Below are 26267 nucleotides of genomic sequence, written 5' to 3'. Positions count from 1 at the left end.
GAACTCAATAAATTCGTGTGACATTCCCTATAAATGGTGAGACTCTGCAGGCAGAAAGACAAAGAATATTTAGTATTTCCAATTTGATTACTTCCAGTACAATGATAAGGTCTCATCCATGATTACTTTTGGTGACATCTTAGAGTGGGGGGAAGACACTCCATCATCTCTGAAAAGCCCATGCACCTTCCCTGTTTTTCTTGTTAACGACAAGACTAAGTTACAAGTAAGTAAAAAAATTGAAGCCTATAAAAGCTCCTAGGTTTTAGATTTTGCTGAACTTGTTTGGAAAACACTTCAATTAGATCCAATTAGTTTTTAATCAATCTAGTTGAAGAAATTATTCTTTTGGCTGCTTTCACAGGAATCTTGAGTTAAAAGCAAATTATAGCTCTCTGATTGCTCCAGACTGGAGAAAAAACTTCCCCTTTTTCACTCGTAGCAGCCTACTTCTCTATTTTTAATCAGAGCTGTTGAGTAGTCTGTCCTGGGCAAAGACAGACATGTGCAGAGAAACTGATTTGGAATTCATTTCTAGTAATGTTTAATAGGCAATAGATACAGGATGGATTTTTCTCCCCAGAGAGCTCCTTTTTGTCTGCCATGTAAAAACTGTGATTCTGACAAAAAAGAGTCAGGTGTGAATAAAGTTTGATCTACGGCTGGCAAGCACAACTGCAGTCATTAAGCTGGGCTTTTATGAGGCCCACTGTATGCTCATAAGCCAACTTAAAACAAATCTTAACGGATGATAAAGTTGCAAGTTTTACTAAGCTGGCAGAATCAAAATGAGGTTACAGAAGAAATCAAATTCTATGTCAATAAATTGGCAATACAGGAAAATGAAGTTACCAATTGATCAAAGAATTATACATAGGAATAGTCAAACACATAAGCACAACTTCTTTACTCAGTCATATGGAAAAATCAATTAGAACACCGTAAGTGTGGCAGCTGCGGTAAAGGTATGGCCTTATAGTTCTCTAATTTCCCATAAATGTTACGGAATCCGTCCTGGTGTCACCATTCTTACATAACAATCCATTCGGCTGTACTTTTATTGTGTCATCAGATCTTAAATTAACTTGGTGACTTTCAGCAGCAGAGTATTGGGGAAGGACAGGCAGTTTTGTCTAATCTCATTGGAGAAACTTCAGTCCTTGCCAGCAAATCTATTTCCCATTCTATTAATATAAGACATGTTTAAGCAAACAGAAGTGAGTGGAATTTGCCAGCCGTGAAAACGAAGCCTTATTCAAAAAGGGTTATTTCCTTCAGGCATAATCCAAGCAAAGGTTTTCTTGAAGACCAGGGCTACACAGCAGCTCGGGGACACTGTGAATACCACTGACACTTGTGAGAGAATTAAACGTGCTTTGAAAGAAGGGGAATTTCAACTTGAAAAGAGGAAGCTTCTTTTGGACAGAGGGTGCTTGCTGTAAGCAGCACATAGGAAAGGGTTGATTTTCTGTGATCTGGGCTTTCTGCATATGGTGGAGGACAAGCACTGAGGACAGAGGAAAGAATGAACATTTCTGTTGTCAAGATCCACACTGGAGTATTTTGCCGCCTCTGAGACAGGAAGCCTGGAGAAAGAAATAAGGTACTCCCTAGTATTGTAATGATGCTTTCTATTGAGTGGTTTTGCTTTTTTATTTATCTGGTAACGATTTGAGCAGTTACTGAGGCAAGCCTTTGTAATGCTCCTATAAACAAGTAGGAGCATACATTTGTAAAACTGTAATTGCTATTAGTAAGGTGACTCCACAGCTGCTCTCTATTTCATTTAAGTCACAGCTGCTAATCGTAGCAGCTTCACACACCTCCCTAATTCCCTGGAGCAAGCTGACCCATCTATAGCAGAAGGAGCCAGAGCCCATTCTGTAGTGGTATCAGCACAATTATTTCCTGAATTCCTGGAGCAGGACATTTATAATCAGAAACTGGGCAAGAGGACCAAAGTGGATCTGCAGGGCATTTTCTGATTATGCGTGTTGTAAGGATGGTGGTCTTAATTTACACCAGGAGATAGGAGAATCAGGTTCCTTTCTTCCCAACTACTGTAATTCTGGTGGCTGAAGGGAAGGACCCAAAACCAAAAGGCAAAACCTCTTCCTTTAGCTTTGTAGATCGGTTCCTGTGCCATGAGTAGCACTGTGAGAAAATCTGTGTGTGTCTCCAGAGCGATTCCTGCACTAGAACGGAGAGCAGGAGGGCTTGGATCATTTAACTGCACTTCTGAATATCACATCTTCATTTAATAATTGAAAGTAATTTATTGCAAGAAAAAGTAGCTCCTGATCAGTGATCCCCCTGTTTAAGAAGCACCGTGAGGTTTGTATCACATGCCCAGCTGGTTTTGAAAGACACTTATTGAAAATAAAGAATGTAATACCCGAGAACTAAACATATAATATGTTGTATGGCTGCTAATCCTTGTTAGGCGTGTTTGGGTATAGGTTAGGAATCAACTACAGCTTCATCCTTATGTGTGCAGTACGTATGTTGCCGTCAGAGGTGCCCTGCAAACTGCTATTTGAGGTTACGCCTGTACTGCATTGTGCAGCCATGCTGCCGTTTCCAAGCAAAGCGTCCCGTGCAGAAGTAGGGGGCTCAGGAGAGGGACAACCCGGGAGCGGGCATTTGAATTCCCTCTTCTGTACAATGACTCTTGAGGCCACTCCAGCAACTGACTGGTCTGTCAATCAGCTGGCATCTCTAAATTGTTGCCTCTGTGGGAAGAGGGGTGCGCTCCTTCTCTGTTTCAGTGCAAAGTCAAACAGGTTAGTGTCACCTGGTGAAAATGAATCCGGCAATTGCTACTTCCCAGCTGACATGTTTGCTTGACTAACCTGGAGGCAAGTGCGAGGGCTGGGAAAGGAGGACAGACGTCACCTGATGTGGTACCTGCGATGCAGAAGTGGTTCAACCAACTTGCCAATTCTGTGGCCAGGTGTAGCTTAGAGCATGGAAAAATACGTCAACCTGACCTGTCCTTTAGGTGGAACTCAGCATAAACACCACAGCTAATCCCAACGAATGTCTCATTCCGGTTGATGACGTTCTTCCCCTCTGAACTTCCCCCCCAGTTTCACTTGTGTGGAGTAGATGTTCGTGTCCTGTGATTCGTGCTGGGGGACTGTGCGTCGTTAGGCAGTCGCTGTGCTCTCTTTCAGAGATACTTGCTCTTTAGTTGTGGATGAAGAATTCTGCTTGCAGAGGCAGTGGAATGCTCCATGATCTTTGGACCAAAGGTATTATTTAAATAATTGGTGGTGTTTAATTGTCATTAAAAGAGCAGTTTCTGGATGTTAGAGCAAAGTGATCCCAGAATCATAGAGAAAGTCATAGTTCTCCTGAAGATCTTAGATATAATAAAAGGATGTTACTGAAAGAGGGGATAGCGTGAAGGAATGCAAAATGCATTCAGAAATCAAAAATTAGGGAGATGGAGGGTTTTTTTTTAATGTAATAACAACATAAGTAAACAACAAGCGCAGAATTTTTAAATGTAACTTGGAGAAAAAGATTGTTCTAAAAGAATGAGCAATAGAAAAAGTTTAGCAATTGATTAGAACAGTGCCACTTTCTAACCGGAGAAGCACATAGGAAACACAAATTGCCTGGGTCAAGGTACGTTTTTAAAATGTGTCCCTTGTTGGATATTTGTGTGGTTGTATGGTTTAGTATTTGGGTGGAGGGCATCCTAGAATTCTCTCACCTTGCCAAGTTAAGGGAATTTCCTTAAGTTGTGATTTCCTTTGATAACACTTGTTCAAATCAACCTGTGTTTACAACATGGGAGAGGGCTGGTAAATGCATTTTGAGCAGAATTTCATTTAGAAGTCTCTCGGATAGCTTTCAGGTCAGCGGTGGAAAGTCTTAGCCACAGATGTCCTGTCTCCAGGAGGCTCACGGCACTGCTCATGGAGCTACTCGGTGTTGCACAGGGTGGAAATTTTAGAAAAATTCCCTATACTAGAAAAGTCAAAAGAGTAGGTCACTAGTTCAGTGGCCAGTTTAGTTTTGAGTTCATCATGAAACATGGGGGAGGAGAGTCTTCCCATAGAAGTTATGTACCTGAGGTAAGAAAATAAATTAATTACATGTAAGAACATGTAAGAAAGGAACATTTTGAAAGGAACTGAAGGGCAGAGAAGGCATTTAGGAGTCGAAGAGCACAGATTTGACCCTGTCTTTCAAAAGATAATGACTACATCCAAAAATGAAGACAGGAAAAAAGAGAGCAAATGAAAACCCAGGCCAGCATACCAGATACAAAGCTCGTGTTTACCCCAAGACCTTCACGCTTTGCTGTGCATGTTGGGTTTTCACATGCTGGATTCACATGCTGGATTGGGAGGTACAAGAGACAGAAAGAACAAGCCAATCTCAAAATAAGTTGCACAGGGCTTTCTGGCAATTGCCCTCAAAAGTAAAGGGAGTGAAGTTGCCTCTTTTTCCCGAACATCGATCTTAGAGTTCTTCAGGGAAGGAATCTCCCTGTACGCAGCCAAATGGGAACTGCCTCATGGCTTTTCTCAGACTAGTTTGCGACAAACCAAAGCAGTCATGAATAGGGCCAGTAAAGTGCATGTACTCATATGGTTTCTTCTCCTTTCAGTGATGGGACTGCAGAGATAGTAAATGAAGGGTTGAGTATGACTACTGACTGCATACTGACATAATTTCAATTAATATACTTCTCCATTTTTCATCTCTGACATCTACACATGAGTTGTAACTGTGAGTCATGGGGACATCTCCAGGAATGGCTGACAGAGCCTCAAAAGGCAAGAAAGACACACCACATCGTGCTAGCCTTATCTAGCATGGGAAAATGGTTGCCTCCCCGTGGACTGACCTCGCATAATTCTGGATGTCAGAGATAATTTTTAAGCCCTGGGTCTTCAACCCACTCCCATCTCATCAGTTATCACTGGCATCATGAAAAAGTGCCACTTCCACAGCTGGATGCAGCCAGCATGTGAACAGAAAAACTGTACGTCCATACACAGACCCACAGTGCTCTGGAGTGGAGCAGAGTGCTCATGCACTGGGCCATGGCCACGGAGAGGGCAGCTTGGTCTGCACCGCTGGCCAGCAGCAGGCCATACCCTGAAGCAAAGTCTATCATCTTTCCCCTTTGACTGCTGAACAATTCTGGGACATAACCAGACTTTCGATGGCCTGCAGATGTAAAAGAGAATTGAGCACAGAATTTGTATTGAATATGCCAAAGAAATGGTGTAGGTAGCCATCACAGAGACTGTGTAATTCTCCTTCTTCCCCTCAGTCTTCTGGAGACTGGCTCCAAGGATTTGCATTTGCTGGTTAAAGGCAATCTTGTAAAAAAGGGGAAGAGAAGCTGCTTGCAGCACTGAAGTTTTAGTGGCCCGATTCATGATTCAGCAACCCTCTATAAAGCAGCTCACATATGAGAAGCAGCTTGCCACGCTCAGTGACCTCCCTCTGCAGGGAACGTGGGTGTACACCCCTCTGCAGGCTCGCGGGATCCTTCTTCAGGCAGCCGTCCCCAGCAACACACCTTCTCCTGGGAGAGAGCAGCCAGGAAACCATGTAGGATCTTTGAGGCTTCTGTCCTCACAGCTCCAAATCCAACCCATAAAGAAAGGCAAGCAGTGTTATCTGGTATTTTTGCCTGGGTTTTATTTCTCTCTCTCACTCTTATTTCAGTTCCGGTTTTGGTCTTTGCTACTGTGAGAAAGTCATTGCAAAACATGGCTAGCTATAGCAGTACACTCCCTCTACTTCACTTATGTTTCCAGTTGCTGAACTGTTTTAATTTCTCCTCTTACACACCTGCACTGGATCCAAAAAATAGGGCTCCCCTTTTTTTTTTTACTTGACTGGAAGGAAAAATTCTTATTCACAGGAGGGAAATGTGACTGTTGAGGAGTTTCTGTAGTCCTCAATGGCTTGGCACAGGCAATTTTATTTAGGCAATCAGTTGTGTGGTTTAATTCAGTGGGGCCCAGCCTAGGAGGAAAACCCCTTGATAAAAGCTCAGCATATGTAGCAGGGCAACTGGAGCAGAGAGAGAACGACCTCTGTCTGCAGCAGTGGATTCTGCACAAGCCCTCCCTCCTCCTCTGCTATCACAGGTGGATCACAAAGAAAATTACCTATATCCTCTGAGACATCTGGGCTTCTTTCTACCCTTTCCTAAGAAAAGGCAGGATGAGTCTGGTCTGGAATAAATATCATTCACGGTTCTGTACGTTAGAGTACACACACAAAGAACATGTCAGCAGACGGAGGGGAATTCTGTATTGAACAGAAAAAGAGACTCTTGCTCCCAGAGACCTGGGGGAAAGGTAAAGACCCAAGTGTACCAGCTTAAAATAAAACATGACAAAAAATGGGAAACCATCAAGAAGCTGTACTACCCGTCAGGACAGCAGATAGCAATCTCACTGGTTTTAAGCAGTATGAGAGCTGAAGAGTTTTTACATCTGCTCTGGCAAAAGAGGATTCTTTGGAGCTGTTTAAAGGAGGAGAGTGAAGGACCTTGGCAGGGGTGGTGCAGAGGCTTCTCCAAATATATGGGAAAGGCACAGGAAAAAACACAAAGGTGCTGCTAAAACGCAAGCCAGCAACCGCAGGCCAGTCAGACGCAGGTGTCGTTCCTTCACCGGTGCATGGGAATGACATCCGGCTGTGCACCGGGATTATAGGCCCTTATACCACATGAACCCAAGCAGCCATAGAAGTGTTTTGCTTATGAGATGAGTCAGAGGGTTTTTTCCTTTTTTTCTAAACAGATACCAGTTTTTCTTGACCACCAATTACGTGCTGTTTAGCCTCAACTCTTTACACCACATAGGATTTCTCTAAGTTTTCTTTTACTGTTGTGAAGGATAGGTTCCTGTTACAGAACCGAAGGTCACACACTTCATCGCTTCTGGCAGCTGACATCATCGTGACGGCCTCCTCCGTCTGTGTCACCCTCTCCTCCCCCTCTGCTTTCAATTCCCCCATCTTCTTCCCCACGCTGCCAGGCCAAGCATGCTCCCCATTCCTCTTTCCTCCGCATCAGGCGTTTTGGGTACTCGTCCTGTCCTTTGCACCCTGGGGGCTCTGCGTTCCTCCCATGGCATACCCTGTCTGCAGTAATCTTGCACCACATCACCTTCTCTGCAAGCCAGAGATCTGTCATGGCATGCTTCTTGTTGCTAAAGGCTGTGAAGCACACAGAAGTCCTTGCGCTAATCCATGGGAAAAGGTGAGATTAACTTTCTCAATAGCCTCTCTCTTGCTAGAACTTCTTGTTTCACCACTTCTTTGGGAGTACTGGGGAAGGTACTGGAGCGTTCTCAACCTCTAACATATTTCTTTCATTCTTCCTTCTTACAGCGTCATGGAGGTCTGCATATTCTTCCTTTATGCTATGATACTTCTCCCAGGTAAATGGCGCATTTTTAATTGAAAAAACTGTTTTGACTATTTCTGTCCTGCTATGTGATACTTTCTCATCCACTAAGAAGCTCATTCCTTAGCAGTAATTAATAATTTCCCTTGCACAATCAAGGTCATATAGCCTATGTGACATGTATTTAAATTGTGTGCAGGGACTCTATAAAATATATAGTAAGTAAGTACTTTCTCTCTTCAACTTTATATCTTTACATTACACTTATTTTATGTTGCTCTTAAATTTTCGATTTAAATCTATCTTTAAAATGCGTGTATATCACCCTGTATATTATAGAGGAGAGCAGTATTAAACTGAAAACTGACAGTTTGATATGGGACAACTGGAGTTTTAGGCAGCCGTGGAGATCGTTTTGCAGTCTGGTGCTCTGGAAGAGCAGTCAAAGCTTTGCACCAGGAGAGAGACTAAATCTTCTCCTTTTGAACACAACAGAGGTGTTTGTATCTTCTGGGACAGAGGACTGCATTTCTCATTCCAAGAAAAGATGGTCCTCCTGGCCCAATGCCACCCATAATAATGGATACGCGCTGATGAAAGCAGGAGAAAATCATCCCTTGCATAATACAGTTCATGCTTTCTTTGCACGAAGGCATAATTGTGTTTATTGACTATTTCTGTTTAACAAGATCAGCAACAGAACAGTTAAATCTGACATTTAATCTGTCATTAAACTCTAGATTAATTACAGAACAGTTAAATCTGACATTTAATTTGTCATTAAACTTGAGATTAATTCTTCAGTGAGACGGAAAGCGTTCACCTGTTTCTGACCTTCTGGTCATATATTCCCTAGATACCAACATTTACCACACAGTGTGCAGTTCACATTTTCTTGAAAACTGCAATGCTGTATTATTTTATTAGGAGAATGAACTCAACTTTTTAAAAAGAAATTGTGCAACTATCATCTCCTTTGTGGCAGAATCTCATTACACTCAGGATGCTACAGACAAGAATGATTTGGACCTTTTGCCTGCAGATAAGTCTTCTAAAATATAGACGCTTGTAACCTCTGTGTGGTAGGCCTTCCTTGGAAAGTAAAATATAGGAAGAAAAATAAGAAACAGTTTTATGACCTGAACTCCACAAGACTAAGTGAGTCGGTTTGAGGAACTATGTGTCCTGTCATACCTAGTGGGAGAATTTGTGTCTAACTGACGGCGTTTTTATTGCTACTGTTGTTAAGCGTTGCTTCTGTGAGCGCAAATACTTGGTGTTCTTTTGTAGCTGGTGGAAATCTTAATTTCTTCTCTCTCTTTGTCTAAGGTATTGCTGCCAGTGTGCACCAGGTGAAGTCATTTCTCAATCACACTGCGTACCTATCCTGCTATTTTCCAAACTCTCAGAAAACTGACATAAAGGATTTAAGAGTTTTTTGGCAAAAAGGCGACATTGAAGTGGTGCACGAAGTATACTACGGCCAAGAAAAACATGATAACCTTAGTCCTAAATATATAAATCGCACCAAGATGGATATGGACAAATGGACCTTGCAATTGTTAAATGCAGGAGTTGTGGACGAGGGACAGTATAGGTGTATTATACAGCACAGAGATAAAGGATCGCCAAAGGTCATACACACATCCGAGTGCTTACTGCATATCATTGGTAAGTAATCTCTTCCAATTGTCATCTGGTCTAGGGTTTTTTGGGGGGGGTTCTCTGTCACTTTGTTGAGTCCAGAAATGTCTGGCACTGTCCCCAAGCCACTGAAGATGTACCTGCACTGGAGCAGAATTCCTAAAGATGGATAAGAGCATTCTCAATAGAAAATCCTCAGCTCTGAATGAAAAGTACTCAGGTGGAAGCAATCAGAAGTAGAAAACGAGGCAATAATTTGCTCAATATTGCATCATTCCTGATTCCCACCCTGTCATACTTTATAGTGAAAACCATTCTGCCTTCTTCCTCTTGCCTCCTGCAAGTTTTATGGCTTTTAGGACTCTAGAAAATATACTTCTTTATTTGCATCTGATGCACTACCTTCTATTAAAAGTGGCAGTAATCATTGTTGGTGGTAAATTACAATTGAAACATAACAAGATTTCTGCAAACACACAGCTATTTTATGATCATATAAATCGCAGGGAAAATAAAGAAAAGAGCAGCTCACATGTGGAGGAGTAGAAATTCATATGTTCAGTTAAAGGAGACTGAAAATATCTGAAAAAATGCATGCATTGAGATTCAACCTGATTTCTTGTATGTTATCAGAGGAAAAGGCAGCAAATCTTTTAACAGGGAAATGGAAGTGAGGAAGCAATCTTTTCCTAATATTTTCTAATATTTTCAGTAATTCCTAAAATCTTTTCCTAATGTTTTTCTATTTTCAACTGTTCTGTTAGTAACCTTTGTCCGTATGCCTGTGTTCCGTTAGTAACCTTTGTCCATATGCCTGTGTTCTCCCTTCCAGTATGACAGTGCTAATCATTAATAATAACAGCTTCTAACTTCCACCGGTGTTTTCAGACTTTAAACTGTTCTGTTAGTAACCTTTGTCCATATGCCTGTGTTCTCTCTTCCAGTATGATAGTGCTAGTCATTAATAATAACAGCTTCTGGCTTCCACTGGTGTTTTCAGGCTTCAGCATACTGCTTCAAAAGAGAGCAGGCCATGTGTAACAGCAGCCAAAAATGGAGTACCAGGACGTCTGAGCCTATTTAGCTTTGTGCTACCAGCCAGTGTTCCCTCGATCCACAGACAGCAAACCTAGATTATTAATTTCGATTCTCCCAGAATCTACTTGACAAGTGTTTTTAGCAAAGTTTTAGAACTCAGAAACTCATAATGTGCACTCGATATCAAGGCCTTCAATTTAAGAGATGCTTAGCATCAACTGTTCAGTTAATGCAAGCAGTTAAATCAGTAATCAGCTTAGCCAGCGTCTGAGCAACATGTTATAGAAGTCTCATACTTAGGCACTAAAACCCTCCTAGACCTTTTAAGGTTTCACTTAGGAAGACTGTTTTAAACTACATGCTGCTGTGTTCCTTCCAAATGACTCTATGTCATAAGCTCCCACAGGAAGGAGCAGTATAAAATCATATTTAAAAAAAAACAACCTTCAAAATAATTAGAAGAAAAATAAAAATGTTGAAATGTACCTGTGCTGACCTACTGTTTCTTAATTAGAATCTCACATCATACATGGAGGGCTTTTTGTAGTATGGCATGTCATATTTACCATGAACGTAAGGAAGACTGAGTGCTGTACAAGAATGATATAAAGCTGTCTAGATCGCTTGGTGACCAAGCCTGTTCAGAAATACTGAAGTACCTTCCAATACAGTTTACATGTGTTATTTATATGTGTTACATTAGGACAATAAATAGACAGATATATGTATATTATATATATTGTGTACAGCCAGGATGATTCATATAAGAACGATGAACTCAGATCCTTCTCCAGAAAGAACAGAGGGCTTCACAATGGAAAGCTTTGGCTCTTAAAACAGGCAAGGTAGGGACCATGGTGACAAGCAGCTTAACTGGAAATTCTGCAGCTATAGCATGTAGTGCTTCCTTTGGATGGATCAATAAGGGAAGCAGGGGAGACTAGGGAAGCTATTTCAAAATATGCGCTATTCAAAGTGTTGGGAGTGAAACTTATGTCAGAATAGAGACTTAACGGTTTGTGTCCTCATTTTAAAGGGGATGTTGAAAAACTTAAAAGCATGAAGAAAAGCTCTACTAGAGTTATCTGAAGGCTGGAAAAAACAGAGTCCAACTGGAGACATTAAAAGATCGATCTGATTACCTTATAATACAGAAGACTGAGAAGAGTCTTGTTTTCAGAGTGTGGGAACCTGAAATACACAGAAAATACTGGATATTAAAAACAAGGCTAATTAATTCAGTGACAATATAAAAACAGTCAGTGGCTGGAAGCAAGTGAGAAGTAAGGCATATTGTCACTTTAGAAAATAGAACAAAACCAGGTAGGGTGATTAAGCCATTGAGAAAAATATTAAGGGCTCGATGGATCTGCTGTCTCTTGAGGTATTTAAATCTAAGCCCATAGCCTTTTTGGAAGACATGTTATCTTTAAATACAAAAGACTTCCTGAAACATGCTTTTCTGTTAACAGTTCAAAGCTCTCATATACGTAGTTCACACCCTGCATGCAACCAACATCACTTTTCAGTAAATTGAGGCTCCAGAAGCCATAAAACAGACGTGCTTTGATCAGGGTATATTCCACTATTTCCACTTGTTTACTGTCAGTAAGATTGAAACTCTTAAATCACTTGGATGATGTGGCAAGTTTCACAGCCATGGATTGCACTCCTGCCCTCCCTAGAGAATGCCAAGGAGAGAATAAGTACTCCAGACCAGAAGCTGGAGTGAGCAGTCAGCAAAGCAAGTCAGACCTTGAGGAGAAAGAGGAAGCTTGAGCTCTCCTGAGGGACGACTTAACTACATTTTGGGGTATAAACAAGGTGGGGCTTTTTCCATTTTGAATTCACAGCCATGGACTCTCTTGGGGATTTAAGTGACTAAGCTAAATCCTACTCCCGGTGTGTTGGGATAGAGCAAATAAAAGCAACATCATATTTCTTCATCCATCCCTATTAAGAATTCACTAGGGCAAGGATTTTAGCCTGGATCCAACACATTGAGTGTGTGTGCAGAAGAGTCAGACCCTCTTAGGCTCATATTTTTCTAAGAATCCTTTTCCCCTTCTCCAATATTTCTCCATATTGTCTTTAGTCCTATTGGCACTAAAATAACGAAGTATTTTCAATGAAGCCTTGAGTCTGTTTCTTGGGGTTTGTTGTTGTTTTTTTCTTGCTGTATGCCAACGTGCAGTCAGTATTATGTCTACATTCTCTCCTTCTCCTTCTCTATTATAGTCTACTATTTCTGCTATGACCTTTTAACCAAACAAATCCTGGCTGAGAATATTTGGGAGATTATTTAATAGAGAGTATCGGTTAAAAGCTTCCATTTATCATTCATATTTTATGTTTAAATAATTCTTTCCAATCCTGTTTCACTAACTATTTCTTGCCTGGGAAACTTCACTTTTTAAAGCAACGGGTATGTTTTTCATTGACTGGGATGAGTATCCAATGACACAAAGTAAAAAAACTTGTATGGTAGTCACTTCCACATAAAAAACCGAGCTCAGGGAGGCCTACTATCAAGTAAAGATGAGCAAATTACTTTATATGCTGCAAAATGATTACTCATAATACTCATAATACTGATATTTCTACCTATGACAACACTGGACCTCCAACTTACCCCGTCTGAAGCTCCTCAGATGATTTCTTTCTCTACATTTCACAGTTAGAGGTTTGTGGGTTTCCCTTTTAACTAATCAGGAGGTCAAGAGTAGGCAGCACTGTGCCCCATTCCCATTTTGTGCTTAAGCACTGACATGCAAGCAGGTCAGGTTTGATTATTCTGAGGTGTCAACGGATCTAAAGGAGGTGGGAAAGACAGAGGCCCATTGTCTGGCTGATCAGACTTACCTCCTTGAAACACCCTGAGGACAAGGAGTAGCAAGTCTACACGTACACCAAAAACATAACAAACCCTTCTTGGGACTCCCATTGTTTTCCTGAGAAAATTGTTTAGACTTGCTTCTGCCTGAAAATCTTAACTAATTGGCAGGAACTGTCAGGAGATGTGGTATGTCTGACTCATGATGCTTTCTCTTTGGTCTGTTTCAGCCAACTATAGTCAACCTGAGATAGCATGGCTGCACACTGGGGAACTACAGCCCAGCAAATACTTGAATCTCTCCTGTTCTTCCAGTGGAGGTTATCCAGAGCCCAAGCAGATGACTTGGCTAATTTCACACGAAAACAAAACATCCAGGCTTACGCATCACATGGATGTCTCACAGGATGCTGTAACAAAGCTCTACAATGTTACTAGCAAGCTGAATATCACAGTTCCTACAAACACCCGCACTAATATTAGCTGCTTGCTTCACCTCGGAGAGCAGCTGGGAAGCCTTGTCTCAGTGCCGCTATGGATAGGTGAGTCTCCATTTGCCCATTCTGTTTTTTGCATGGGAGGAGCAGGGCACACTGCAGTAGAGCTGATCACAGACAGCAGCATAGTCAAGGCAGGGAATAAACCTTAAGTAGCAGCAGGAGTCGGGTACAAGGATTGGATGTTCTCCATCCTGTTCGCCAACAGCCACAGCCGCCAAATTCCCTCTTCTTTCCATATGGGAAGTCTTATTACAGCAAGGAGAGGGCAGAGAGAAGGAAGGCGGCTGCTACGCAGTCCAGAACACAGCCCTGTTCATCCCCTCCCTAGATGCTGCTGCAGTAGCAACAAAGCAACCTGGAGGTCTGGATTAGGCAGCAACCAGTCTCCGGAGGTGACAGCTGTTAAGGGAGGTTGCCACTTCACAGAATCAGAGAACTGTTGAGGGTGGAAGAGGCAGCTGGAGATCATCTAGTTCAACCACTCTGCTCAAAGTAGGTAGCACAGGGCCTTATCCAGTTGAGTTTTAAATGTCTCCCAGGATAGAGACTCCACAACCTCTCTCAGCAAACTGTTCCGGTGTTTGACCACCCTGACAGCAAAAAAGGTTTTTTTCTGATGTTTAAGTGCTTGAGCTGCTATTCTTAATCATTCCGCAGAGAGAGGCAGAAGGCTAAACAGAAGAGTCCCTTGGGCCAGATTTGGCTCACAAACTGCCAAATAGACTGTGCTGAGTTTAAGTCTAAAGGCCATGAACCTTTGGCTAGTCTTAGAAGCATTCCTGGCGGTTTTCATAACATTTGGCAGAATGAAGTGTGCATTCCAAAATGACTGTTTGGGGATTTTTTTTCTCTGAGATTGTGTCTTTTTTCAGACACCTCTTGCAAGAAGAAGCTGGGGAGCTGAGTTCCAATAAGACTTTACTGCTGGATTATCTCAGGGTTCCACATGACTGATCCTTTCTTTAAACTAAACCTGTATTTTATTTATCTCCTGGGACAGGAAAACCTCCTTTGACATGTTTTTGTTTGTAAGCTATGGCACAAGCGCATCAAAATAAAGACAATTCCCACTTTGGTCCTAAGTTGGTTTGACTTGCACATAGCTCCTTTAGCCAATGATGTGGAAGATGGAGAGCTGTGCTTCAACTGCCAGAACAGGGAGCCAAGAGGGAACGGTAGCATTGCAGGAAAGCCTACCAGGGTAGTACAGGCACACACCTTACTATTGCAGAGGTAAAAGAAGCTTGCCACTCATTCTGAAAAAAGTTCCGCAGTGCAGTTTTCTTCATATAAATTTAGCTAAAGTGTTAAGCCATCAATGCCAGATATGGCAAGCTGCCTCTGATGTCCTTACATTCTAGGATTTTTAAATAATATTAAAATACAATACAGAAGTCTTCCGAGGTTTGTGCAGCTTTCTGCATTGCCCATGAGCGTCAACATGGCTATATTAGCTACATTAGCTACATTACCTATAGTGCTGCATCCTCTTCCCTGTTCAATTCTTCTCTCCTCCCTTGCTTTATGAAAGTAGCCACCTGATAAGCAGTGATGGTGGGTAAGAAACTAGGAACTCCACATAAATAAAAGCTGAACATAAACTGAAGCTCTCTCAGTTGCTAACCCTAGCAACCAAAACCTCAAAAGCACAATAACCAGAAGTAGAGGGAAACTCCTTTGCATTCCCTGCTACTTTCACATCCCTTATGGCATTTCATTGGGCTTGGACCATCCTTTTCAACAGATACCAAGCAGTAACATATCCCAGGTTCTTCAAATTTGCACAGTAGCACAGAGCAGCATTAGCACAGTAGCTGCCTTGAAGGTCTTGTAACAATTAAGTTGCTGATCTCTCACACGGTACCCAAACTTCCGAAAGAGTACTTTGCCTTACTGTTGTTGAAGTGGCCATTAAGACTTGGTAGTTTTGCTAGTTATTGGAAATGGAAATAAAGCAATGTGGATAGTGATTTATTGATGCTATTAAAGCACTGTAAAAGCAAAGGATGCTGAGGGCCTTTCCCTAAACTTCTAATTCACATAACTTTGGGATAGATTGTTTAAGCTAATTGTCACCAAATCAAGTCTTTGCTGTGCGTATCTCCTCTGTTTTCTTATTCAGAGATACAGGAGGAAGAAATGGAGCAAGTGAAGACAAATTTCTTTGGCCCACTTATAGCTGTGATCGTACTGATCACACTTCTTCTGGGTTTGGTGATAGTGAAGAAGAAAAGAAATATCTCATCCACCAACCAGAGTAAGTTATTACTTCTCATTCAGCTCTACTGTCCCTCAAGTCACAGGCTTTGCTCTTTGTAATCATCCCTTTACCTACATTCAAGCTGCTGACAGAAAGTTAGGTTTCATGCTGGACTTAAGCTAAATGTTCTTGCACAATTTAGTTCCTGCAACAACTTAGTCCATCCAGCAGCAAGTCAAAACATCTTTCTCCTGTCTTGTCCTGGGATCTACTTTTCCCTCTTCTTTGTGCTCTGTGAGACTGCCATGGCACCAGCTTACCACTTTTTCCTGCAGTTTCATCCTTTTTTTCTGGGTTTTTTTGGTAGATTTGGCTCCTAAAATCATTGAACTGTTATAAACCTTTCTTTCCATCACCATTTATAAGAAAGGTGGAGCTGGGGGAGGGATGAGATGAGGCTTCCGTCAAGTGCAAGTATCTTTGTCATCACAGAGCTGAAGGATCAAGGTGTTGCTGCATCACAGGCTGCCCAACACTGGACTGGAAGAATCACCTTGTACTAGGAACAGAATTCGATCTTTGCATTGCATTTCTCTATTTTGTTCCAAGCCTAGGTCTCAGCGGTCCAGAGTTTATTCTGCACTGAAAGGATCCTCATGCTGACATCAGTCTGTCCTTCCTTGTAGCAACAGGGAAATGCATTCCTCACAGTCAGTCCCGTTTCCTTACACAGCCAAGGGTCCTGAGCCGCACCTCATTCTTTCCTCAAATCCTAAGATAACTGGACACTTACTATCAACTCTTTTTCAGCCTCTATTTCTCATGTTTCTGTAAATCACATATTCATCTATTTTAGGTGTCAGTCTAGTAGTCTAGAAGCTATCCAGCTTGAAACTGAGGCCATCAGCCAGACTGCTGACTGGGAACCATCTCTGCACGCAGCAAGGCCTGAGGTCCTATATTCTTAGATGCTCTGCCAGAACAAGGATCCTCCCCAGATACTCTGCAGAACAACATGCAACATTTTTGTCTGATGGCTGAAATCCACTGTCCAGTGTTCTCTGCTTTTATTTTTGCTCCAGAACGGTAGTAAATTTGATGCTCTGCCTGTCTGCCTGTCTATCTTTTTGCTGTATCTTTCATTACGCGCTGTGACATTGTAAAATCCTGAGAGTCAGTGAAGAAAGCAGAGAGAGCTGCGCAGGCTATAGAAGGGAATGTCTCAGAAATGGAAAGAGCCAGGCCACAATCTGTGAATCATAACCATCACTGGAAACATGATCAGAGGCAGGCTATTAATCATGAGCCATAAACGCTTTTGGCAGAGCCGGCGTGACTTTGTACCAGTAACTTTCTTGTAAAGCTCCGCAGCAGAAAGAGGAACTTCGGGGCACTTCCCCACCTTCTGAGGAAAGTTGTGCAATTCCTATCAGGCGTTTGAAACTAGAAATCACCTGAAGGAAAGACTTGCTTTAAACATAATTTCTGGTTATCTTAGCTTTTTTTTTACTACCATCCAAGCTTAATATGACCAGACAGTTAGTACCTCCACACTTTGTTCCTCTGTATTTTGACCAGATGCTGTACCAGTTGTTCAGGTGGATGCAGGGATAGAAAATGAAAGCATGAGGTATCACTCATATAAATCTAAATATACAAAATTCAGCTAAGCAGATAACGAAAAAAATATAAGTAGGTCATGTTCCAATTTGGTTGACTGTGTTCTCCCTTTCTTAATTTTGCTTCAAACCTTGAAGACAGAGCAATCCGTATGCTATGGTATGCTCAGCTATAGGAATTAGTTTTACCTTTCGGAAAAGATTCTCCATTTCACTCAAAATGTGCCGGTTCTCCAATCTTGAACGATCTCTGCACTTTATATTCTTCAACAGCACGGACATCTTTCAGGAGGAAGAATGCAGCAGAATTGAGACAAAATTCTTCTGAGGGCTTGATTGTGTTTGTAGGTCTGATATTTTCAGCAAGAGCAAGGACATTAGCATCACGTTCTCGAGACAAATTTCAGCTCAGAGTTGCAGTCTGGGGACATAAATTCTCTACGGTTTCTGCTGGGTACAAATATTCTTTTCTGTTAAATGATGTTGTGAGTTGCTAGATTCCACCTCAATTTTTACTTCATTTTCAGATGTGTGAGAGAATATGCACGTCCTTTTGAGTTAGCAAAACCATTTGGGAGTCAGTTTATTAAGCTATTACACTAACATTCCAAATATTTTCATTCCGATTAATGTCATTCAAATTTTATTAAAAGTTAAAAGGTTTTATTTTTATGTAAAGGTTTATATTTGCTAGCAAAGTTATTTAATGACTTATTAAAATATATGTCATCTTCTGTGTTGGTGTTTTATTCTCCTGCCATTAAGGCAGTACATTGGGGAATACCCACATTTCATGTTCTCAGGGAGGAAACACTCCCAGAATTATTTCTTGGAAGCAAATGAATAAAAAAGGTATTGCCGCAATGACCAAGACTGGCACAACTGAAGGTTTCATATGTTCATTCATGGAGCTGGATATATGTGCACAACTCTGTGTATGCATACCTCCTTGATTTATTGACCTATACATCTCAAAGATTAGAGACAAAATTCCAGTCTGAAAATTTGGCCTTTTGATTCTATGCTGCAGGTTGTCAAATGTATCTCCAGTGGGTCACACAATCTTCTCTAACTCTTGATTAACATTTGGTCCCTTAAATAAAGCATGTGTTAAACTATCAGGTATACTAAATCAGGTAAATACTCACTAGATTTGTGTTGTCTCTCTTGCTTTTTTTAACACATGCTGTAATTCAGTTCATTTTTTTCAACATTTTCCCTTCCCACTCAAGTCATCCACCTCAAATCCTCACTAACATTGAGGTCATCAGAACAACAGCTAAACCCTACTTTGCCCTTACCTGAACAACAAGCCTTGTGGGTCTTTTGTCTTCCATATGACTAGATTCACGCACGTACACGTGCGCTCTTGAACTCACAGTCTCGGAACTCTCTTACTAGTCCCTAAATCCTGATGTGCTGCTTATCTGGCCAGCTTTATGCACTGAGGAAAAAAAACATCGCCAACCTTTCATGTTTGTCCCTAAGAGAAAAACAATAACCAGTTCCTCCACAATGGATAAGGTGTCTGGAAATCTATGCTAGGACTCAAGAGTCCTTCTCTAGTACATTCACTTAGCACAAAAAAAAAATTCCTAGCACTTGGAAATTCAGCAGTTTTTCCAACATGTCTTGGTACCTCTGAGGGGGCTTTTCAGCCCAATACACTGTCTGCTATCACTATCAGCAGCTGTTACTAGTGGAAAAAGTCACGTGGTGGGTTAGGTTTATCTTTTCACAACTCTCTTCCATCCTTAATTTATTCCTAATTAGTGAAGTTGTATGTTTTCCCCCCTTGCCGTCCCTCTACTTTAGGCGGCCAACCTCCTTCTATTACCTGATCAAGTTCTCTACCTCCTCTTTTCTCTTGCTCTTAAAATCAACTCTAATTCCCTCCTGCATCTAAAGACAGTTAAGGGGAAAAAAGCAGATGGGCTTCACGGAAAGTCTTAGTTTGTATCTATCTGTTCAAATGCATTAATCCTCTGTGCTAGCAGATGTAATGAGCGCAGTAGCAAGGCACAAGAAAAGCGTAGCTAATGTGCTGGCATTTTTGTCCTCCATACGAATACGTTCAGATTTCCAGGCTATCTCCTCACCCACTTTGTAGTTTTTTCTTTGACAGCATGCTTTCAGTCATTTTGTGACTCTATAAACATGGCAAGCAAACAAATGAGCATACGCCCACTACATACCACAGCATATAACAGCTTGACTTAAAATCACCATTCCTTTACTTTTAGGCGTAACATTGCGAATTTCAGAAAATGCTAACAAAGAAATGGAAACGGTGTGCTAAACCAGAATCCAATGCCCCAAGGTAAAATCCTGTCATCAGACTTACGGTTGTGATAGATTGCTTCAGGCTCACTGATTAACCAGCACTGAATCACAGAACAGTTGAGGCTGGAATGGACCTAGGGAGGTTGTCCAGTTCAACCCCCCTGCTCAAGCAGGGTCACCTGGAGCAAGGTGCCTCGGTCCATGTCCAGAAGAGCTTCTGAATATCTCCAAGGAAGGAGACTCCACAACCTATCTGGGCAACCTGCTCCAGGGCTCGGTCACCCTTCACAGTAAAAAAAGGTTTCTTTGTGTTCAGAGGGAACCTCCTGGGTTTCAGTTTGTGCCCGTTGCCTCTGGTCCTGTCACTGGGCACCACTGAAAGGAGCCTGACTCAGTCTTTTTCTCACCCTCCCTTCAGGCATTTAGACACACTGGTGAGATCTCCCCGAGGCTTTTCCTCTGCAGGCTGAACAGTCCCAGCTCACTCAACCTTTCCTCAGATGAGAGATGCTCCAGCCCCTTAATCATCTTCGTGGTCCTTCACGGGACTCTCTCCAGTATGTCCGTGTCTCTCTTGTACTGGGGAACCCATAACTGGACACAGGACTCCAGGTGGGGCCTCACCAGTGCTGAGTAGAGGGGAAGGATCACCTCCCACAGCCTGCTGGCAATGCTTTCCCTGATGCAGCCCAGCTACTGTTGGCCGCCTTTGCCACGAGGGCGCACTGCTGCCTCATCTTCAACTTGTCCACTAGACCGTCCATGTCCTTTTCCGCAAAGCTGCTTTCCAGATGGTTTGCCCCAGCCTGTACTGGTCCATGGAGTTATTCCTCCCAAGGTGCAGGACTTGGAATTTCCTTTTGTTGGGGTTCCTGTCTCCCCATTTCTCCAGCCTCTTGAGATCCCTCTGGATGGCAGCACAACCCTCTGGTATGCCACTCCTCCCAGTTTTTATCGTCTTTAAACTTGCTGAGGGCACACTCCCTCCCATCATCCAGGTCATTGCCCACTGTCTTCTGAAACATACAAGTTAAATCAAAAGCATAACTAGTTTGTTTCGGAATAATTTTCTAAAGCTTTCCTCAGCCTAGTTCTAGTGCTGTTAGCAAAAGAAACAGCTCCATTTTCAGTGTTCAAAACCGAGAACCTCTCTACCACCTCAATGACTTTCTTTTACACCCTTTTTCATCTTTACCCTCCCTCTGTCCTACAAACATCACAGAATCCACAATCTGAAAGCAACTTTGCTCAAAGGTCTCAAGGTACACCATGAAAACAGCTTTCACTTGCCTTTCAGTTTGCCAGAACTCCAGTCTGTTCCACAGCTGAGAGGGCTAATGCAATCCCTGCAGGTATGAAAATGGGACTATAACACAGAAGCAGAGGAGAGATCTTATTCTTTACCTTGCACTGTTAAATGCACTACTGTATCTAGAACCGTGAGTCATATTTTAAAAAGATGTTAAAATATTAGAAATAGAAAAGAAGTGATAAAAAGTGACTAAGGCTCTAGAAAGCAAGTTTACAATGTGAAGTTTATGGAGTTCAACCTATGCAGATGACGAAGAAAATCGAGAAAGGACCTGATGAATCTGTCTAGCATTCCAACACTTGGAAGGACTGGTTAGACAAGGAAGATGTGAGAGATCCTTCCTACTGAGTGACTCCTGTGCTGGGGAGCCCGGAACTGGTCACAGTGCTACAGGTATGGCCTCACCAGTGCTGAGCAGAGGGGAAGGATCACATCCCTTGATCTGATGGCAACACTCCTCCTAATGCAGCCCAGGATACTATCAGCCTTCTTTGCCACAAGGACATCTTGCTGGCTCATGCTCAGCTTGGTGTCCACCAGGATCCCCAGGTCTTTTTCTGCAAAGCTGCTTTCCAGCTTGTCAGCTCCCAGCATGTGCTGCGGCATGGAAAGGAGACAACAAAGTTGAGTTAAAAGAGGCAGAGTAAGCAGGTTTCTGGAATGTATCTGAAAGAGCCAACATATAATAAAGGTTTGTACTGTGGAATAGAAAAGGACTGATTTAAAAGAATATTAGATGGAGAAAAATGATGACACCTAGCAAGAGACTCTATGTGGGAAGAAAAGGCAAGACAAACCCAAGGAAAGAAAACAAGATGCTCGGTAGCATATTCCCTCATCACTAGATAGCTTCTTGAGAGAGTTATCAGTGGTCACAGCTTCCACTACTCAAGTTGCCTATGGCAACAGAGCATATTGTGATTGAGGTAGAAACCAAGCTTTTCCGATCAGACATCCAGCAGAGGAGGACTCTCAAACTCTGAGATCTTCTTTCTTCAGAGATTTTCTTTCTATGTCTGGGACATTGTACAAGATCCACTCTCCCAACTACTGTTTGGAGAGTGTCTCAGACGAGGTTTGGTCAGATTGGCTTGGCTGAAACTGGCAGAATTATGCTGATGGATAACAACAGACCATATGGCCAATCATCTTTGTCGAGATGTATTGGAAAAGATCATTTAAAATAATGGACCTCTCGGTAACAACTAATTCCTTCTTCTGCTTTAGTTTAACTACAGTTACAGCTGATCAATATACTTAAAAGATAAAGGTATTGCTTAACATCTTTGAAATCATGGGGAAGCAGGCTAGAAGTGCTCAGGAGTGAAAACTAGATTGCAGACCTAAGCCTTTATAGAAAGTCAATTAGACTGTAAGCACTAGGAAGGTTTTTTTTAATCGGGCCAGTGGTTAAGTCTTTCAATATTATGTATGTGCCCAGAGCAGAAAATGTATAAAAGCAACTGCAGTACAGGAACAGAGGTTTTATCCAGCAAATACCAAAACGCTCTATCAGCATAAGACACTGATAAACCAAAACCCAGCTTCCCCTAAAGTAATGCAAAGCAGATGCTTGATGCCAGAAACCAGAGTTAGGAACTATGGCACATGCTTGTCTTCTGCTATCACGTTTTACCACTCCTTAGCTTCCTCTCATTGGCAAAAAGTGAGCCAAAAACTGGATTCAAGGGTATCACATCCCAGACATTCATCTGCAGGGCAACTTCGGGAGGCTGACTGTAACTCTCTCTCTAAAACCCAACACGAACACCTGCAGCGGCAGTACACCACTGAGGAAAAACGTAGTCATGTCTTGTAACGACGGTCCCCAGTCAGGCCACTGGGCTTGGCTCTTTATTTCATTTTTTCTCCTTCGCTTTCCCGGAACGCCGGACCAGCAGCGCCGGCGGGCTCCCTCCTCCCGCCCTCCACGCCTCCCTCAGGCAGCTCCAGGCGGCCCGAGCTACCGCCTACGGCCTCTTGTCAGGGAAATGCCGCCTGTGCTCTCCGGCTGCGCCGCCACCCCGCTACCCTTTCGATTCCACATCATTTTTTTTCCTTAAAGAAAAAGAAAAAAGAAGCGAGGGGCGGCGGGGAGAGCCGGCAGCCCCTCACGGCGGCCTCCCGGGCCTCCCCACCGCTGCCCGCGGCGGGGGAACCGCGTTCCGCCCCGCGGCCGTGGGGCGGCGGTGCGCGCGCCTCGCCTGCCCCCTGGCGGCTCCCCGCCCGCCCGCGGCACTCCCCCCCCCGCCGCCGCCGCCGCCGCCGCCGCCTCCCCTCAGCGCGGCCGGCGCGGGCAGGGCTCCGGCTTCCCCGGCGGGCGAGTGGGTGGAGGTGCCGCTGTCGGAGGGACTTTGTGGAGAGGCGGGGGGGTCACAGCGGCGAAGGCTGGGAGCGGCGCCAGGAGGGCTCCGGTCCGCCCTCCGGCTCCAAAGGGGGTCGGCTCTGAGGCTGCAGGGGAGCTGCTCAGGGCTGTGTCCAGTCAGGTCTTGCACACCTCCAGGGGCAGAAGCTGCAGAGCCTCACGGCGGGACGTGGCCAGCTGCTTGACTACTCTCACGGAGAAAAAGTTTCTCCTTACACCCAGCCTGAACCACTCTCCTTTCAGTTTCTGGCTGTCCTCTCTCATCCTCCCACCGTGCACCACCGCAAACAGCCTGGCTCTGTCTTCTTGACAACCTCCCTGTTGGTGTTGGTCTTCTCCAGGCCAAACAAAGCCAGCGTCCCCGGCCTCTCCTCACACTGCAAGTGCTCCAGCCCCATCACCACCCAGGCGGTCTCCCACCAAACTTGCTCTAATTTACCCATGTCTTTCTTGTGTTGGGGAGCCCAGAACTGATCTAGACGTGGTTTAAGAGTGCTGAGTAAAAAAGGGGTAGCATTGCTCCCCTCGTTCGATCTACTGGCAGTGCTGCTGTCAATACAGCCCTGGATACCATCGGCCTTGCCTGCTGCTAGGGCAGTCTTCTGTCATGAGTTACATGGATAGAAACCATCTCACCAGCATCTGCCTTTGTACTGATGGGATTCTTTTCGTCTTTTCCCCAGCAGCAGCGAGCACTTCTGGAGGTGAGGTATTGAGAATCTATGCAATCACTTGCCAGACTTTAATGTTGCGTTGTAGTTTTCTTGTCATTTCTCCTCCTCTTCTCAGGCCTGGCTCATGACCAATCCCACAAGTCTAGCCCACTCTCAACAAATTCTTTGCAATTTGTTCTGCTCACTTTTTGGGGAATTTTTCATGTAAAACTAGAAGAGACTCAGAAGATACAGAGAAAAGGAGATTTATTCGTGTGAACAGAACTGTAAGGCAGTCCGGGCAAAAAAGAAGCCATGGGACAGCAAGACTGAGGTTTAGAAAAAGAAGGGAAAAGAGGGGAAATGAATTCTAAGGTGTGTTTGAAAGTGAAAAGATACTCCGACACCTGAATGCAACAGGAAGAATGGAATTCATACAGACAATTGAGAATCTGGATGATAACACATCAGAGACACGGACAGACACTCTCTATGGGGAGTTCTTTTTTCGTGAAACTTATAAACCCTGCAGGTGAAAATTGCAGCTGATAGAAAGCAGTTTTCCTCTCAGGGAAAATGTTAATAATTTAAAGTATACTCCTACTCTTAAAAGGGAAATTATGAAAAAGAGTATTTATAAAAACTGGAAAAAAAATCTAGTCAAAGCATTTAATTTCAATAGTGTCAGTACTATACAATCCAAACAAAATAAGGATCAGGATGAGAACATATGAAATATCAAAATAATCCTTTTTGAGTTTTACTTATTTGCCCCCCCCCAACTTCTAAAGACAATTTTTGCAAATTGTTTTCAGCGTTTTCAAGAGGAATGAAAAATCTGTTGAAATTTTCTTTTTAATACCGGAAGGCTTCTCTGCACTGAATTTTCATTATGGGCTGATTTCAGCTGACCTAAAGAGAAACACTGGGAGACTGATCTACCAGTGCATAAGGAGGCGTGATAGGTTTGGTTAGATAGGTTCCACTGTCTAACATGTGTCATTAGACATGTATCAGTATAAGTACAGTGTTTTTTAAGCTACAGAGTACAGTACAACTCTGTTGTGTATACTCTTCTCCATCAGCTGTATTTCGTGAATCTTTTATCGATGTGAATAAGTACAATTAAAAAAATAAATAACAATATGGAAAGAATGGAATTCAGTAATACTGCTAAGAGCAAGAAGGTCAGGCAAGAAAAGGCCCTCTGAAGAGTCTTCACATGGCAGAACTGTGAGAAAACAAGACGCGTAGTACTAAATCCCTTCAGTTTGCACTAGCACTCCATACAACAGAACATCAGCCATCTGAGATGTGGAAATCCATTCTCTTGCTTGCCTCCATGACAATTTCCAAGCATTTAGGTAGGTTGAATAGGCACGCGTCGGGGAAGGCTCCAGCATCACTTTTATTACACACGCATAATGACTCCCACAGTGCAATGCAGAGTAGTACTGATAAAAGTGTGAAGCTGGGTAGGGGTGTCACAGTGACGCTTTCCAAAGCACTCTTTTGCCACGTTCCCTGGTGACCTCAACATCTTAAGGAAAGATAGTGTTATCATGTCCTTATGGCATTACCTAAAGCACCAAGCAAAGATGTAAGGCTCTGTCAGAACGAATAAAGTATTCCTGGGATTATGGATTTTTAGCAGCCAACTTTTGCTTTCCCTGGACATTTTAGGAGGTAAACTGAAGAGCACACGGGACTTAAAGTCTTGGAGACACTACCATAATTATTTATTGGCTTTATATAAAAATGTTACTTACCTATTAATGATCTTCTCTGAGATACTTTGTGTACATTCCTACTCTGGCTATACAAGCGATATTAACTGAAGTTTTTGCCTTGCCAATATTTGAAAAGTACTTTAAAATGCCACTCCTTTTTCTTCTTTCTCCCTCTCACATGTGCAGGAAAGGAAACAAACAAACAAACAAACAAAAAAAGAGTAGGGAATGCCCCACCCTCTCAGTCCTGGCAACAGCTCTGCATGTTCCACGAATACAAAATATTCTGGAAGAAAGCCATCAACATTACTTGAACTGTTGCTGTTGATACCTTGATTGTAGTAGGAGCATCTCTTTTCTACCTTTCACTGTGCACGTCTGAACAATTTGAAGTAAAATAACAGTCTCTGTGCTGATCTTACCAGCCCTTGGGTCTCTTTGGCTCAGAAACAAAAGTCATTGGACCCTCCATGGACTTAGCCCTGCTAATATGAGAAGAAAAAGTTGCCTGAAAGCCAAATTGCACAAGAAGCTTCAAAAACATATTCAGGAAGAACATCCAGAGAAGTAAATTGCCTAATTCAAGTGTGTTCCTTAAATAACCTCTAATAGGTATGCCAACGAATACAGTGTACTGGATGGCAGGCAACTGCAATGGGTCTTTGCCTTCCTAGCTCTTCCAGGTGATGTAAATACA

The 26267-nt window shown here is 42.8% G+C and overlaps 1 protein-coding gene across 5 annotated transcripts; it reads left to right on the top strand.

Moving 5' to 3' along the window:
• Nucleotides 1-214: 214 nt before the first annotated feature.
• CD86 (CD86 molecule) lies at nucleotides 215-17848 on the top strand. Of its 5 annotated transcripts, none has more exons than XM_087757692.1 (6): nucleotides 215-226; nucleotides 7378-7427; nucleotides 8723-9064; nucleotides 13139-13450; nucleotides 15531-15665; nucleotides 16465-17848. In XM_087757692.1, exons 2-6 carry the CDS (start codon nucleotides 7382-7384, stop codon nucleotides 16482-16484), a joined length of 855 nt encoding a protein of 284 aa, XP_087613818.1. In that variant the 5' UTR covers nucleotides 215-226; nucleotides 7378-7381; the 3' UTR covers nucleotides 16485-17848. The 5 variants fall into 5 exon arrangements, with proteins under 5 accessions (XP_087613818.1, XP_087613816.1, XP_087613817.1 ...); XM_087757690.1 differs by lacking the exon at nucleotides 215-226 and adding an exon at nucleotides 1279-1603; XM_087757691.1 differs by lacking the exon at nucleotides 215-226 and adding an exon at nucleotides 3130-3254.
• The last annotated feature ends 8419 nt before the right edge of the window (nucleotides 17849-26267 follow it).

This window comes from Nipponia nippon, unplaced genomic scaffold, assembly GCF_047370975.1.
Source record: "Nipponia nippon isolate SJK-2023a ecotype South Korea unplaced genomic scaffold, ASM4737097v1 scaffold_2, whole genome shotgun sequence".
Lineage (NCBI taxonomy): Eukaryota > Metazoa > Chordata > Aves > Pelecaniformes > Threskiornithidae > Nipponia > Nipponia nippon.
This window is presented reverse-complemented; position numbering and strand designations above follow the sequence as displayed.